We start from the raw sequence: 12628 nt of genomic DNA, 5'->3' as shown, positions 1-12628 counted from the left end.
GCTAGTGCAGTGGGGTGTTTCGCCACCCCCAACGTTTTAAAAGTTGCACTATTCATAGATTTCGCAAGAAATATTTGTGTCCTCTTCAGTAGCTTCATGATTTTATGTATAGAGCATGCTCAGAAATTACTACGATGCTGCAGAAATTCCAGTAAGAGAAAAACAAGTTTTCAGTAGGGTGTCCAAACACCCCACAGTATTAATTACGTTTTTTTTAAATTTTACAAATATTTATTTAGTTTTTTTTATTTTAAAAATAACTATAATGTGACCACATTTATTATTTATAATATAGATATAATAATCAATGTGAATAAAAATAATTTAAGTTTATTTTAATTCAAAATGGCTGACTTTCATAAACACATTGAGAAAATACCAAACATAGCAAGTTGCTTGTCATTTGCACTGAGTGCCAAAGTACAATGTCAGCTATTGAATCAGAGTGACAAAAATGCTTAAAAAACAATTTAGATTTTTACTATTGGTTTAATAATAAGATCTAATGTAATGAGTTTTGAAAATGTTGTTTTTTATTTTCATGGATTTATGTACTAATATAATATGTAATCATACCTGAATATAATCATATGTATAATGACACATGCCTTTACCAAATAAATGAGTAAATCTTTATGAATTTTTAATTACATGGTTTATGGACCCAAAAAAATGGGGTGGACAAACGCCCCACTGCACTAATGCCGAAAAAAAACTCAGTGCACTAACGCAGGGTTAATGTATTCAAAAAGCTCAGTGACTAACCCACACTCTATTTTTTGAAAATGAAAAAATTTAACTGTGATTCATTCAATTTAATAGAGTTAGTAGCTTTTTGCATAACTAGATCTAATTACCTTATTCTTTTGTAATTATTAATTTTTTTTTTGTTTTGAATTATTCTAATTTAATTATTACAGAAACTATGTAGAAGAAATTGTTTAACCATATTGTGATAGTAAGAGGGCACATGTTATATAGTTTTGACACCTTGGTAACCATTGCCAGACTCAGAGATTAGTATAGCAAGTGTAGTAAAGCAATATCAAGTCAATTTTCAAAGTCCACTATACATTCTGCTGTCCAGCTACAAACCCAAACATCATAATGTTTGGGTTTGTAGCTGGACAGCAGAATATAGCAGAATTGCATTATTGCAACAAGTGCAAAAAACAAAAAGAAGTACTTAATGGTCAGCAGTCTCCATTCCCTGAACACTGGGAGTTCAGTCGTGGGTTTGTGCCTTGTTTGGACGGGCTGGCCACGTGGAGTTTTCTGGGTTTTCTCCATGTCTGTAAAGTCTAAATATGGGCCAGTTTCCCTTAAAAAGACCTCCCAGAAGGCACCCCCTAGGCAGATCGCCCAAGTGTTGCATTGTCATAACTAAACAAACAAACAAACATAATGCACAATAGCAATGACAATATTGAGAAAAAATGTGTTTATTTATGTTTCAAAGTTAGAAACTGTAGTGATGAAAACACATCAAATCCTCAACAGGAAACAAACAAGACAATATCCTTGATTACTTTCAAAAGATAGCTTAATAGTTTTTATTTCTTTGTAAAACATGTTTACAGGTGCTGATCATTGTACATATTATATTATATAAAATAAATGTTTTCACAGAAGCATTTATACTGTTAAGATATGTTTTTCTTCACTTTATCCATTCTGAATGCATATATATACATTTATTTTATATGTTAGCATGTTTTTTAAGAATGTTTGGTTTTTATATATTCCATGATTTAATGTATTTTTTTCTTGAAAATTTTTAAATGAGTTTCTCTGTACAATACAATTTGCTCTCCAAATTAATTAAAATATCACATATTTTATATTAAGGATACAACAGTGCAGCACCAAAATCTGGACAAAATTCAATTTCAAATTTCCACCATCTATATCACCAGTAGATGTCGTGTTTAGCATTCAAATAGCTTGACACATATACTAAACCATCATAACCTTGAAACAGTCGCAATGTTGAAACCTAGTGCAGAATATAACCGAAGAGCCCGGGCGCACCAGCTCTTCGGTTATACTCCGCACTGGGAAAGTGTTCACACCGGGCACTCGGCAACAGAAATCATTTGCAATATAATTGGATTGCTGTATGTTAGATTTCAATGCAAAAACATCTTTGTAATCCAAAAATTTGCATTGAGAAATCATTCAGTTCTTTGGGTACCAGAGATTAACTGTGTATGATGTTGTTACAAAGTACAATGAGTTGGAGAAGTCCAACAAAGGTTTTACAACACTGGCGAGGAAAACTCATTCAAAGGAGTGCGTTGTCAGGATGTTTGAAATCATTCAATGGGCTCAGGAGCTAATTTTTAGGATCCAGGTCAGTCGATCTGAAAATTGTCGTCAGTTGTTGGTGTGAGCAAGAAAACTATGCAAAGAATTGTTGAGGAGGACCTCCACTACAAGTCTTACACAGTTAAAGTAAGAAAAATGCTTTCTGAAGCCACCAGGACAAGCAAGTTGAATGCTTTAACCTGCCTTTGTGTTCCTTAAGAAACAATGCTGCCAGACAACTCAAATTTTTTCTGACGAGAAAATTTTTACTATCAATGCAAAAATCAATTGAAGGAATGACTGCTGGCTTGCCCATGATCCTGAAGATGTCTCCATTATTGCAAGAAATGTTCACGTGCTAGGTGTTGTGTCCAGTGAGGGTGATGTCATGCTACCGTATTTCTTTAACAAATGGTAAAATGTCACAAAAGAAATTTATTTGCATGTTCTGACAGATGTTGATGGAAACTGTGTTGTCTGGAAAGTTGTATGTTTTTCAGTAGGATGGTGCACCTGCCCACACAAGTCATTTGGTGCAAAATTGGTTGTTGGACAACGTCAACATGTTTTGGTCAAAAGAATTCTGGCCTCCCAACAGCCAAGATTTGAATCCTTTTGACTTCTATGTATGGAGCGTAGTTGAAAGGGTCATGAACAAGTCCAGACATCCAAACGTCGCATCATTGAGAGCCACTATTGATGCGGCATTCACCAATATGGACCGCAACACATTAAAGCATGCCTGTGCACACTTCAGATCAAGAATGGAGGCAGTCATTCAATTTATGGCCTTATTAAACAATGTGGTTAAAAAAAATTTGTAAACCTTTTTGTTTTTGCAATAAAAAATATGTTTGGAAAAAATGTGTAATTTGTCCAGATTTTGGCACCACACCCTGTACTAAATAAATAAGTCATCATATTATTTTTATTATATACAGTACCATTATTTTATATTATGTGATTTTTGATTAGAATTCTAATAATTTGAGTTCTCAATTCTGAAAATTTTTAAAATGTATTTTACACACTTAATACTCTAACTACAACACTAAATATTTCAGATTCAATTTTCAGATCTTCTTATATTTAACAATAACAATACTTTGTTTAATAATATAAAAATATTACAAATATACAAAAATTTGTCTTCATTTTTTCTTTTTCTGTCATTTCAACATATTACTTGTTACTTAAACATATTGTAAATTGAAATATTGGCAAAATCTCCAGAGGACATTTATTCCAATTTGTATTTTTTTATGGAGGAAAAGTCTCAAATAAAAGGTCATCTCTGTAAGTGTAAATTGTTTTGGACTGTCACTAGTGTGTTGAAATGACAGAAAAAGGAAAACGAAGACAAAGTTTTGTATATTTGTGATGTTTTTATATTTTTTAAAATGTAAATACCATTGGCCAAGTTTTAATTTTTTACTTTGTTTAACAGTCACAAATTTTGATTTTCAAAGTATTATATTTTTTTCTTTTCTTTTTTACTCTTTCTGCCCTATGGCACTAAGAATATCAAACCTATATGGGTTTGGACAGGCCAAGAATGAGGACACTGGGTAGTAAAGGACAGCTGAAAAATTTCTAGAGTTTTTGGACTTGTCCAGTTTAACTTCCTGGTTCCTAGAGTGCAGGCTGACACTTTAACTGCTGGGCCATCTGGCTGACAAAATATTATATTAATATGCTTATTTCTCAACAGAAATACTATAAATCTCAAATTTTTCTATTTTATTTGGTTGTTCCTAAATCAAGTGAGCGATGTGTCATCATGTATCAACAGGATAATACCACAGGTAAGTTTTCCTGAATGATTGTTTTTGATTTATCTCTGCAGCTGCTGCAATGTTTTACCATAACAATTTGCAATGATGGTTTCATCTTGCAGTTTGAATTCCACATGTAAGGAATCTTTCAATGTCAAAACTTAGGATGAGTATATAATTTCTTCAGCATAATGACAACCTGCATGCCTCCATTGCATGCTTATAGCTTTTCCTGTGGGTTCAAAATAGACATAACATGTCTCATCTCCTTCCATGATTTGTGTGAGAAATGCATTACTTTCTGCTTGATAGTTCAATAACTAGTGCCAATGCCATCCACTGATCCTTGTTATTATCTAACAGTTGATGTAAAACAACCTACTGGCACACACTGGCCATCTGAGATCTCTTACAATTGCATGGAAAGACCAGATCTGAAATGAATCTGGTCTTTCCACAAGTAAAAAAAATACTCTACCATCTGTCAGTCTATATCAATGTTCAATATTTTTCACTGTTTGGACAATGTGTGTTTGTCTGTGACTTGACATGTCTGTTGTTCACTGTCATTCATTGTGAAATGTGTCAATCAAGCAGGCCACCAACTCTGCACAGCAACCAATGATTTCCACATCTCATAGTATCTAGCAATCTGCACTTGCTCCTGAACAGACAAGTGGTTGGCCATCTTTTTGCCACTGTATGTAGACTCTCTTGGTCACTGCCCATACCATTGATATGAGAATTATAAAATTCCATTGATTGATGTACACGCACACAAATTTTATTATAATTGCATTATTATTACAAAAATTATTGCAATTTCTTAATGCCTAGTTAATTTCCCTCCTGTAGTGTTATACTAGAGTATACCAGTACTCATACTAGTAAATATAGCAAACTTGTTCAAAATGCTATGTACTGTACATGAAAATGTAAAGTATAAGTCTTAAATGTCTGATTTAATGATAATTTGGATGAACAAAAGACCTGTATTACCGCAGCCTTACAAACCAGTTTAAGCAATCAGTTATTTTGATTGCTACACTAATGGTATTTAATAGTAGGCAACTAATTAAAAAAAACTATTATCAAGCATAATGTTTTATTAGCATAAAATGCAATGAACATAATAATTATAATTTTATGTTGTCCAGATTAATCAAAATGCAACACAACACTTCAATAGCAGACTTCTAGCAGCTCCTAATGTTACCAAGATTAGTGATTTGCATTTCCAACAAAAACAGATAGATGCACATCCATGACAATTCACCATTTTGAAAATGCATGCAAAGCATCCCCTCATTTTTTCAATTTCACTAAATTAGAAAGATGCAATGAGCAATCATGACCAACCAGGACCAATGGTATGCCCCGATTAAGAGTTGTAAGCATGTTCCAAGGTCATCCAGAAATGCCCACTGGTCCTTCATGTAGGCTCCTTGTCCAATCTATGGTTAAAATAATCTGAAATAGACATTTGCTTTCTCTGTTTTAACTTTTTTGATAAGATGATGTCTTCAATATTTCTTGTTTATTCAGTCAAACATTCGAAAAACTACTAATTCCCATCCAAATTTGTCATCATCAATTACCATTTTATCTATCCCTATTGACAAAAAGATTAAATTCATTAGCTTTGTTGTTATTTAGTTTAATAAGAATAAAGCATAAGCTAAGTTGTTATTGAGAATGTTAACAGCAAATTATGTATATTCACCACGATAAGACCAGATAGAAGGAAATAGAGACATTGATGTTGGAACAAACAGATTAAGTTAAATTTTTATACCTATTGTAACAGTGCAACATGCCCAACATTGTACATTTACATAGCTTATATTTTAAAGCCAAATGATTGCCAGATTATATTGGGCTATATTACTGCTACTATTAATAACTGAATGCTAAATATGCATGTGTAACNCTGACTGATGATGGGACAGAAAGTGAAAGTGAATAAATTGAATACAACTGCTGGTACATATATGTACCAAGTAAAAACCCTATTGGTACACACATGTACCATCCACCCTTGCTGACCCCATTAACTATATTTAATTTTTTTCACAAAAAATCTTCAATTTGACTTAAAGTAACTCATCTTTATTGTATCTTTTATTTTGGATCAAAATTTATATTCAGGGCGAAAGGGTTAAACTTAACTCTGTCTAGCTTTTATGCTAGACAGAGTTACTTACAGCTGCATTACTTATTGATGTATGCTATAATTCAGATTTCCTTTTAGACCCATGGCTTTGTAGCCTAAAAACTGCATGCCAACATTAATCATAGAGGGAGTTGTGATCTTATGTACACTGATCAGAGGGATCCTTCCTTTCTGTCCTTTCTATCTCTTCAGCCTCCTCCTTCCCTTTCCCTCTTCTTCCATTTTGTGGTTAAACTCTTTGTATATGACCATTATCTTTTGTTAAAATACAATAAAAATAAAAATTCAGATAGACAGGTGTTCTAATTCCAGTACAGTCAACTCCCCTATAACACTGTTGATTATTCTATTTTATATGAATTCCATGTTGTATGAGTCAGTTAGATTTTACAAATATGTGAGCCATTCACAGCCCAGCACATGTATTTGTAAAATCTAAGTGACACATACGACATGGAATTCATATAAAACGGAATTGTTAAGCCATTCCTTCATTCATTCATTCATTCACTTATTTGATGGCTTGCCTCTACTGAGCCTTATGATATGAACTCAAATACACATATCACAGTTCAGACAGAATTTTCACTATGAATTTTGAACTAACCTAATTCCTTAAAATGTAAATCCCTGACTGGAAAAACAGTATAGTAATGGAATTTTGAACTATCTGAGTTTGAATTAATGAGGATTTCCTGTATATGCTAATAATATGTAAACTAATAATACTGTATATAATTTATTGGCATGCTTTCACTGATTAAGTTTAGTTTTACTGTTTTCTTTTCATGAATATCAGCTTAATTAGGGTCAAATAATGGCATGAGACAGAAAACAGAAAAAGAAAATTACATTGCCAAAACCCCAGGAGCTACCAGGTTGTTCAATAAGTTTTGTAATTTGATAAGAAAAACACGATTTTATGGTTTGAAATACATTTTATTATTCAATATAATCTCCCTGAACTTCAATACACTTGTTCCAGTGATCTTCTAATTTATGGATTCCATCCATGAAGTGAGAATCTGGAAGACTGTCGAAATATGCTTCCACGGCTACTATTACCTCTTCATTCGATGAAAATTGTTTCCCACATATGAATTTTTTGAGGTGTGAGAACAGCCAGAAGTCAGAGGGAGCTAAATCTGGCGATTAGGGTGGATGTTGCAACAATTCGTACTTTAATTCACTGATTTTTGTGATGGTTTTTTGAGCTGTGTGAGAGAGTGCATTGTCTTGATTAAAAATGATTTTTTCTTCTGTAAACCAGATATTTTCTCACAAATTTTTACATTCAGCTAGTTCAAAAGGTTACAATAATAATCTGAGTTTATCATTTTACCAGTTTGAAGGTAATGCACGAACAAAATTCCTTTTGCATCTAAAAAAACTGATGCTAACACTTTCTTGGCCAATTTATGCACCCTAACTCGCTTTGGAGCTAAAGTACTGGGTTCACACCACTCCTTAGCCTCCTGTTTTGATTCAGGATCATGGTGGTAGATCCAAGTCTCATCCATAGTGATGAAATGACGCACAAAATCCTTTTTATCCTTTCTAAAATGCTCCAAATGTTGTCGAGAAAGTTGCATTTGAATGTGTTTTTGTTCCATTGTTATCGAATGTGGCACCCATTGTGCACATAGCTTTCTGTAACCCACAACTTCAGCCAAAATATTGCTCACACTGTCTAATGAGATCTCTAGGCTTCTACTAAATCTCTCTTGGTTAATCGATGATCTTCGAAAACCATATGCTGTATTTTTGCTACGATTTCTGGTGTTGATGAACTTTTTGGATGTCCTTCACATGGATCATCTTCAAGACTTGTACGACCACGTTTAAATTCAGTTGGGTTGCTGAATTTAAATGTGGTCATACAAATCTTATACACTTCTAACAATCGTTCATGAATTTGTTTTGATGCTACACCTTCCAAAAATAAGAATTTTATCACTGCATGATATTCAATTTTTTCGATTGTAAAAAAATACAGTGACACGTCAATTTTAAACAGCTGTAAATATATGAATGAGTTGACAGATCTACATGAAACTTCACAAATGTTCATAAAATAGTAGTACCATTTTTAGAGAAATAAAACCGCGAACCTACTAGCACCATCTCTATCAAACAACAAAACCTAGTACATATTAGAACCTCATAAGCTGTGGATTGCTCATGACCAATCTAGACTACCTTTTTGTGCTGATTTTTTCCAATTTTATCAGCTAACTCTCCAAAGTCTTTTTCAGTAACAATTTGGCATATTACTGGATGACATCATTATAGCAGACACTGGAATTTCCTTTTCAATTATCAATCAATTTTTTAAACTTTTCATTCGATGTATTTGCTGGAATGTTATTTATGATCTCTTCAACAAACACAACTTAATTTCAAATGTCTGTGCCTATTTAAAAAGTGAAACTGGTATAAATGCTATAAATGAAGTAACAAATGCCAGAAATCAAAATTTAAAGTATAGTACTGTATACAGTATTGAATGCAAGGTTAAAATGAACATTTAAAATATTAAAAGTAAGCATCTTATATAATTGGATAATTTAATGTAAATTTATTCTATGTTGTGATAACGTTTTTATTGGAACAGCATGGCTTATAACTGTTAACTGTTTTGTCAGTTGGTTGTTATTAACAATTGGTTATTAAATTCAAACTTATAATTATTATTATGTTACTAATAAGTGAATTTCTGATTAAAGTTTTGTATGTTATTTAATTTATGCTTTGAGATATATTAATTTTGATAATATTAGATAACTAATAATAATATCTGCAATTACAATATGTGACACCTACTGTATATATAAACAGAAATATTTCTAAATTACAAGTTTCAAAATGTTTACCTGTGACATCTAAGATATTTATTCAAAGGACCAAGAGGTGCTAATTCCATAACTAACATGAATGATTCTCCTTCACAAACACCTATAAAATTAAGAAAATAATAGGCTATGAATACAGTCTCTATGACAATACTGTTGTAATTTAGTAATAAATATACCTAACATCAAAAAATCCATCAAATAATGAATATAAAACAAAAAACAACCACTGCACAAGTAAACTGAAACTATACATATATTTAAACAAAACAAATGTTTTCTTCCATTTTAAATGGAAACTGATGACCATTTAAAATGAAATCTAAAGTGATAGATGTCAGATTGTGGTCATCTTCCATAATCATGACATTTATCATTTGGGAGTGACATAGTCAGTGATTCACTCCCAACATAGGCAATACTGTCAGATAGTTGTCAATTTGGAGATCCTGGATGATATTTGACTAGTGTTGTATAGTATCTAGTATAGTGATGAATGCCACTTTTCTCTGGATACAGATGATATAGAAGAGGCATAGTCATTGCTCTAATTCAGTTGCAGTAGTTGAGTGGCAGAAAGCCACCATATATGAGGTTACAATCTAGTCTCCTATGACACCATACCAGTACATTTAAAACATTCTGCAGCCAGCTGTATTGCCTATGATGTCATGCCTTTCAAAGCTATTTATGAACAACGTGACGAGAATCTCTAAGCAATGTCTTTATGGATGCATACACTTCCATGGCCAATCAGGTTTCTCAGACTTCTCACTAATCAAGCATGTATAGTATATGCTAAGAAGATAATTGCAGACATCACAGAATGTAAGCAAACTAGCCCAACAATTTCAGAATTTCTGGAGGAGTCTGTCACAGAATAACATTAGACTGTTGTTTGATTCCATGCAATGCTGTATATGGTTTGTATTGCCACTGAGGAGCTTTCATTACATATTAACATGTAACTGTGAGAGGCCAGACTACACAGGAAAATTTTTCAAAAAAAAAAAAAAAGGTGACACATCAAATGTGTCACTAGGAATCAAATGCAAAAATCGCCATTGGACGTGAAGAACAATTTTACCACAAAAGGACAATAGTTGCAAGGGGAGGACCCCCAAATAAAGCAGAAGGTTCAATGACATGACAGGGAGTTCGGCCGACAGGAGAGTTTTTCCGTCCTCAAAGGTTGGTCGTGTTTGTATACTCAGATACATTTCGTTGCCAATGCTCCTCCAATAACCAGTAATCAGAAGCTTAACCGCCAATAGCTGATGACCCCAAGTACCCAACAAGGACATGTCTCCACTGAAAAAGGACCAAAAGAGCAATCTTCAGGTAAATACCACGTACAAACATTTGTAAACTCTCTCTCACTTAAAGCATATTTGTAACTAGTTTATATAATCAATAAATGGGTATTATTTTCTATAATCGAATTGTAAAGTGCACTTCTTTAGCCCAATTGATCTCCATCCCAAGTCCAACCACCTATAGACGCAACTGCTCACACGTAAATGCAAACATAACAGTCTCTGTGTCTTCTGGGCAGACACAGTGGTGTCAGTCCTGACAAATTAGTCATTGCAGTCTTCGCCGATGTGATGTTGATCCTTCGGTCCTGTGGTGCTGAAGCATAGGGGACACTTAATGTTGCTACTGTGTTCTAATTAAAAGTTATTTTGTTATTAAAATGTAATTATTTCTTTATTTTTACAGACCTATTGCATGTGCAAAGTTTCATACAGTAGTAATAAAACTCATTCTTCAAGATATGTTCTGTTTGAAAAAAACAACACATTTTTAATTTTGTACATTAAGTGCACCAGAAAAATTTTAATGTTTTTTTAGTGTGCCGTGAACCAAAAACGTTTGAGAACCATACTCTTAAGATTTAAAAAATTAATTATTATATTTGCTATGTGTACATTCTTCAAATAAATAATTGCTTCTTATTATATAATTTTTAATACTTACCAATGAGTCTAACAATATGAGGATGATCAAGAGCTGCCATCATCTGAGCTTCCTTCAATATCTCTGTCTAAAATTTTATTTTTGTTAACATCCTTAATTAGAAATAAAATTTTCTATTATGAAAATTACCTTTTGATTAGGCACAGAATTATTTTTTAACATTTTGAGGGCAAATTGTACTTCCATTGGACCTGTAGCAAATACGCCTCGAAGCACTTCACCAAAATTACCAGATCCTAAAAATTTTAATAAATATTCATTTAATGTTTTTTGCTATATTTCTATTATGATAATTGTTAATGACTAAAATTTATTTGTTTCTGTTCTAGAAACAAAATTGAATTTCTACAAGTAAAATTTTAAAAAATAATAATACAAATGAAAAGCTTTTTGAAAGAAAATTTTTGCTTATAAATAAAGTCAAATAATACGAAGTAAATATTGCATTAGTTTTCAATCATTGACATATTATAATTTTATTGTAATAAATTTGACAAATATTTATTTATTATTTTTCATTTATTCATGATATCGTTTATGATTATAACACAAGATTATGATTTGCATTAAGCATTATTGCATTATAAGTAATAACTAATTTTAATTCTGATATTTTAGATGTATAACAACTTATATTAATAAAAAATAAGAAAAGCTTTAAACATCTTAAAGTTTTTCATATAATTAATATAAAAGAATTGTATATACCTATTTTTTCTTTTAAAATAATTGATTTGGGGTCTAAATTAATTGGACCTCTTCTATAGCGTCTTAAGGTGTGATAAGCCAATTCAGATTCTTCTCTTGAAAGAGTCCTCCTTACAGAAACTATAAAAATCATATTTAGTTTTCTTAACTATTTTAATCATTTTATTTAATGAAATATTAAGTTAACTTAAGAGAAATATAACGTTAATGGGGACCAGTTATGCAAAAAACCTACCAACCCTCAAATGTATAAAAATGGGTTGAAGTCGTGTACAAATTCAGTATTGTGCAATTTTCATTTTACAGGAACAAACCAAACTGCACAGCTACTATTAACCCTGGGTTAGTGCAGTGGGGCGTTTCGCCACTCCTAACGTTTTGAAAGTTGCACTATTCATAGATTTCGCAAGAAATATTTGTGTCCTCTTCAGTAGCTTCATGATTTTATGTATAGAGCATGCTCAGAAATTACTAGGATGCTGCAGAAATTCCAGTAAGAAAAAAACAACAGTTCTAAGTGGGGTGTCCAAACACCCCACAGTATTAATTACGTTTTTTTTTTAAATTTTACAAATATTTATTTAGTTTATTTATTTTTAAAATAACTATAATGTGACCACATTTATTATTTATAATATAGATAAATTATTTTTATTCACATTGATTATTATAAGTTTATTTTAATTCAAAATGGCTGACTTTCATAAACACACTGAGAAAATACCAAACATAGCAAGCTGCTTGTCATTTGCATTGAGTGCCAAAGTACAATGTCAGCTATTGAATCAGAGTGACAAAAATGCTTAAAAAACAATTTAGATTTTTACTATTGG

At 32.0% G+C, this 12628-nt stretch overlaps 1 protein-coding gene across 2 annotated transcripts in view; it reads right to left on the bottom strand.

The window, feature by feature from the left end:
- LOC111624728 (probable serine/threonine-protein kinase roco5) overlaps positions 1 to 12628 on the bottom strand; it is a 95937-nt gene that overhangs the window by 15253 nt on the left and 68056 nt on the right. For both annotated transcript variants that reach the window (XM_023367649.1, XM_023367650.1), the window contains exons 8-11: positions 11796 to 11915; positions 11217 to 11323; positions 11088 to 11154; positions 9129 to 9210 (exon numbers count right to left, since the gene is read on the bottom strand). In XM_023367649.1, coding sequence (XP_023223417.1) covers positions 9129 to 9210; positions 11088 to 11154; positions 11217 to 11323; positions 11796 to 11915 — 376 coding nt within the window. The remainder of the gene's footprint in view (positions 1 to 9128; positions 9211 to 11087; positions 11155 to 11216; positions 11324 to 11795; positions 11916 to 12628) is intronic.

The sequence above is a fragment of the Centruroides sculpturatus genome, unplaced genomic scaffold (genome assembly GCF_000671375.1).
Source record: "Centruroides sculpturatus isolate CEXI.00-Female unplaced genomic scaffold, Cexi_2.0 scaffold396, whole genome shotgun sequence".
Classification (NCBI taxonomy): domain Eukaryota; kingdom Metazoa; phylum Arthropoda; class Arachnida; order Scorpiones; family Buthidae; genus Centruroides; species Centruroides sculpturatus.
Note: the sequence above shows the minus strand (reverse complement) of the source record. Positions and strands in the feature narration are given on the sequence as shown.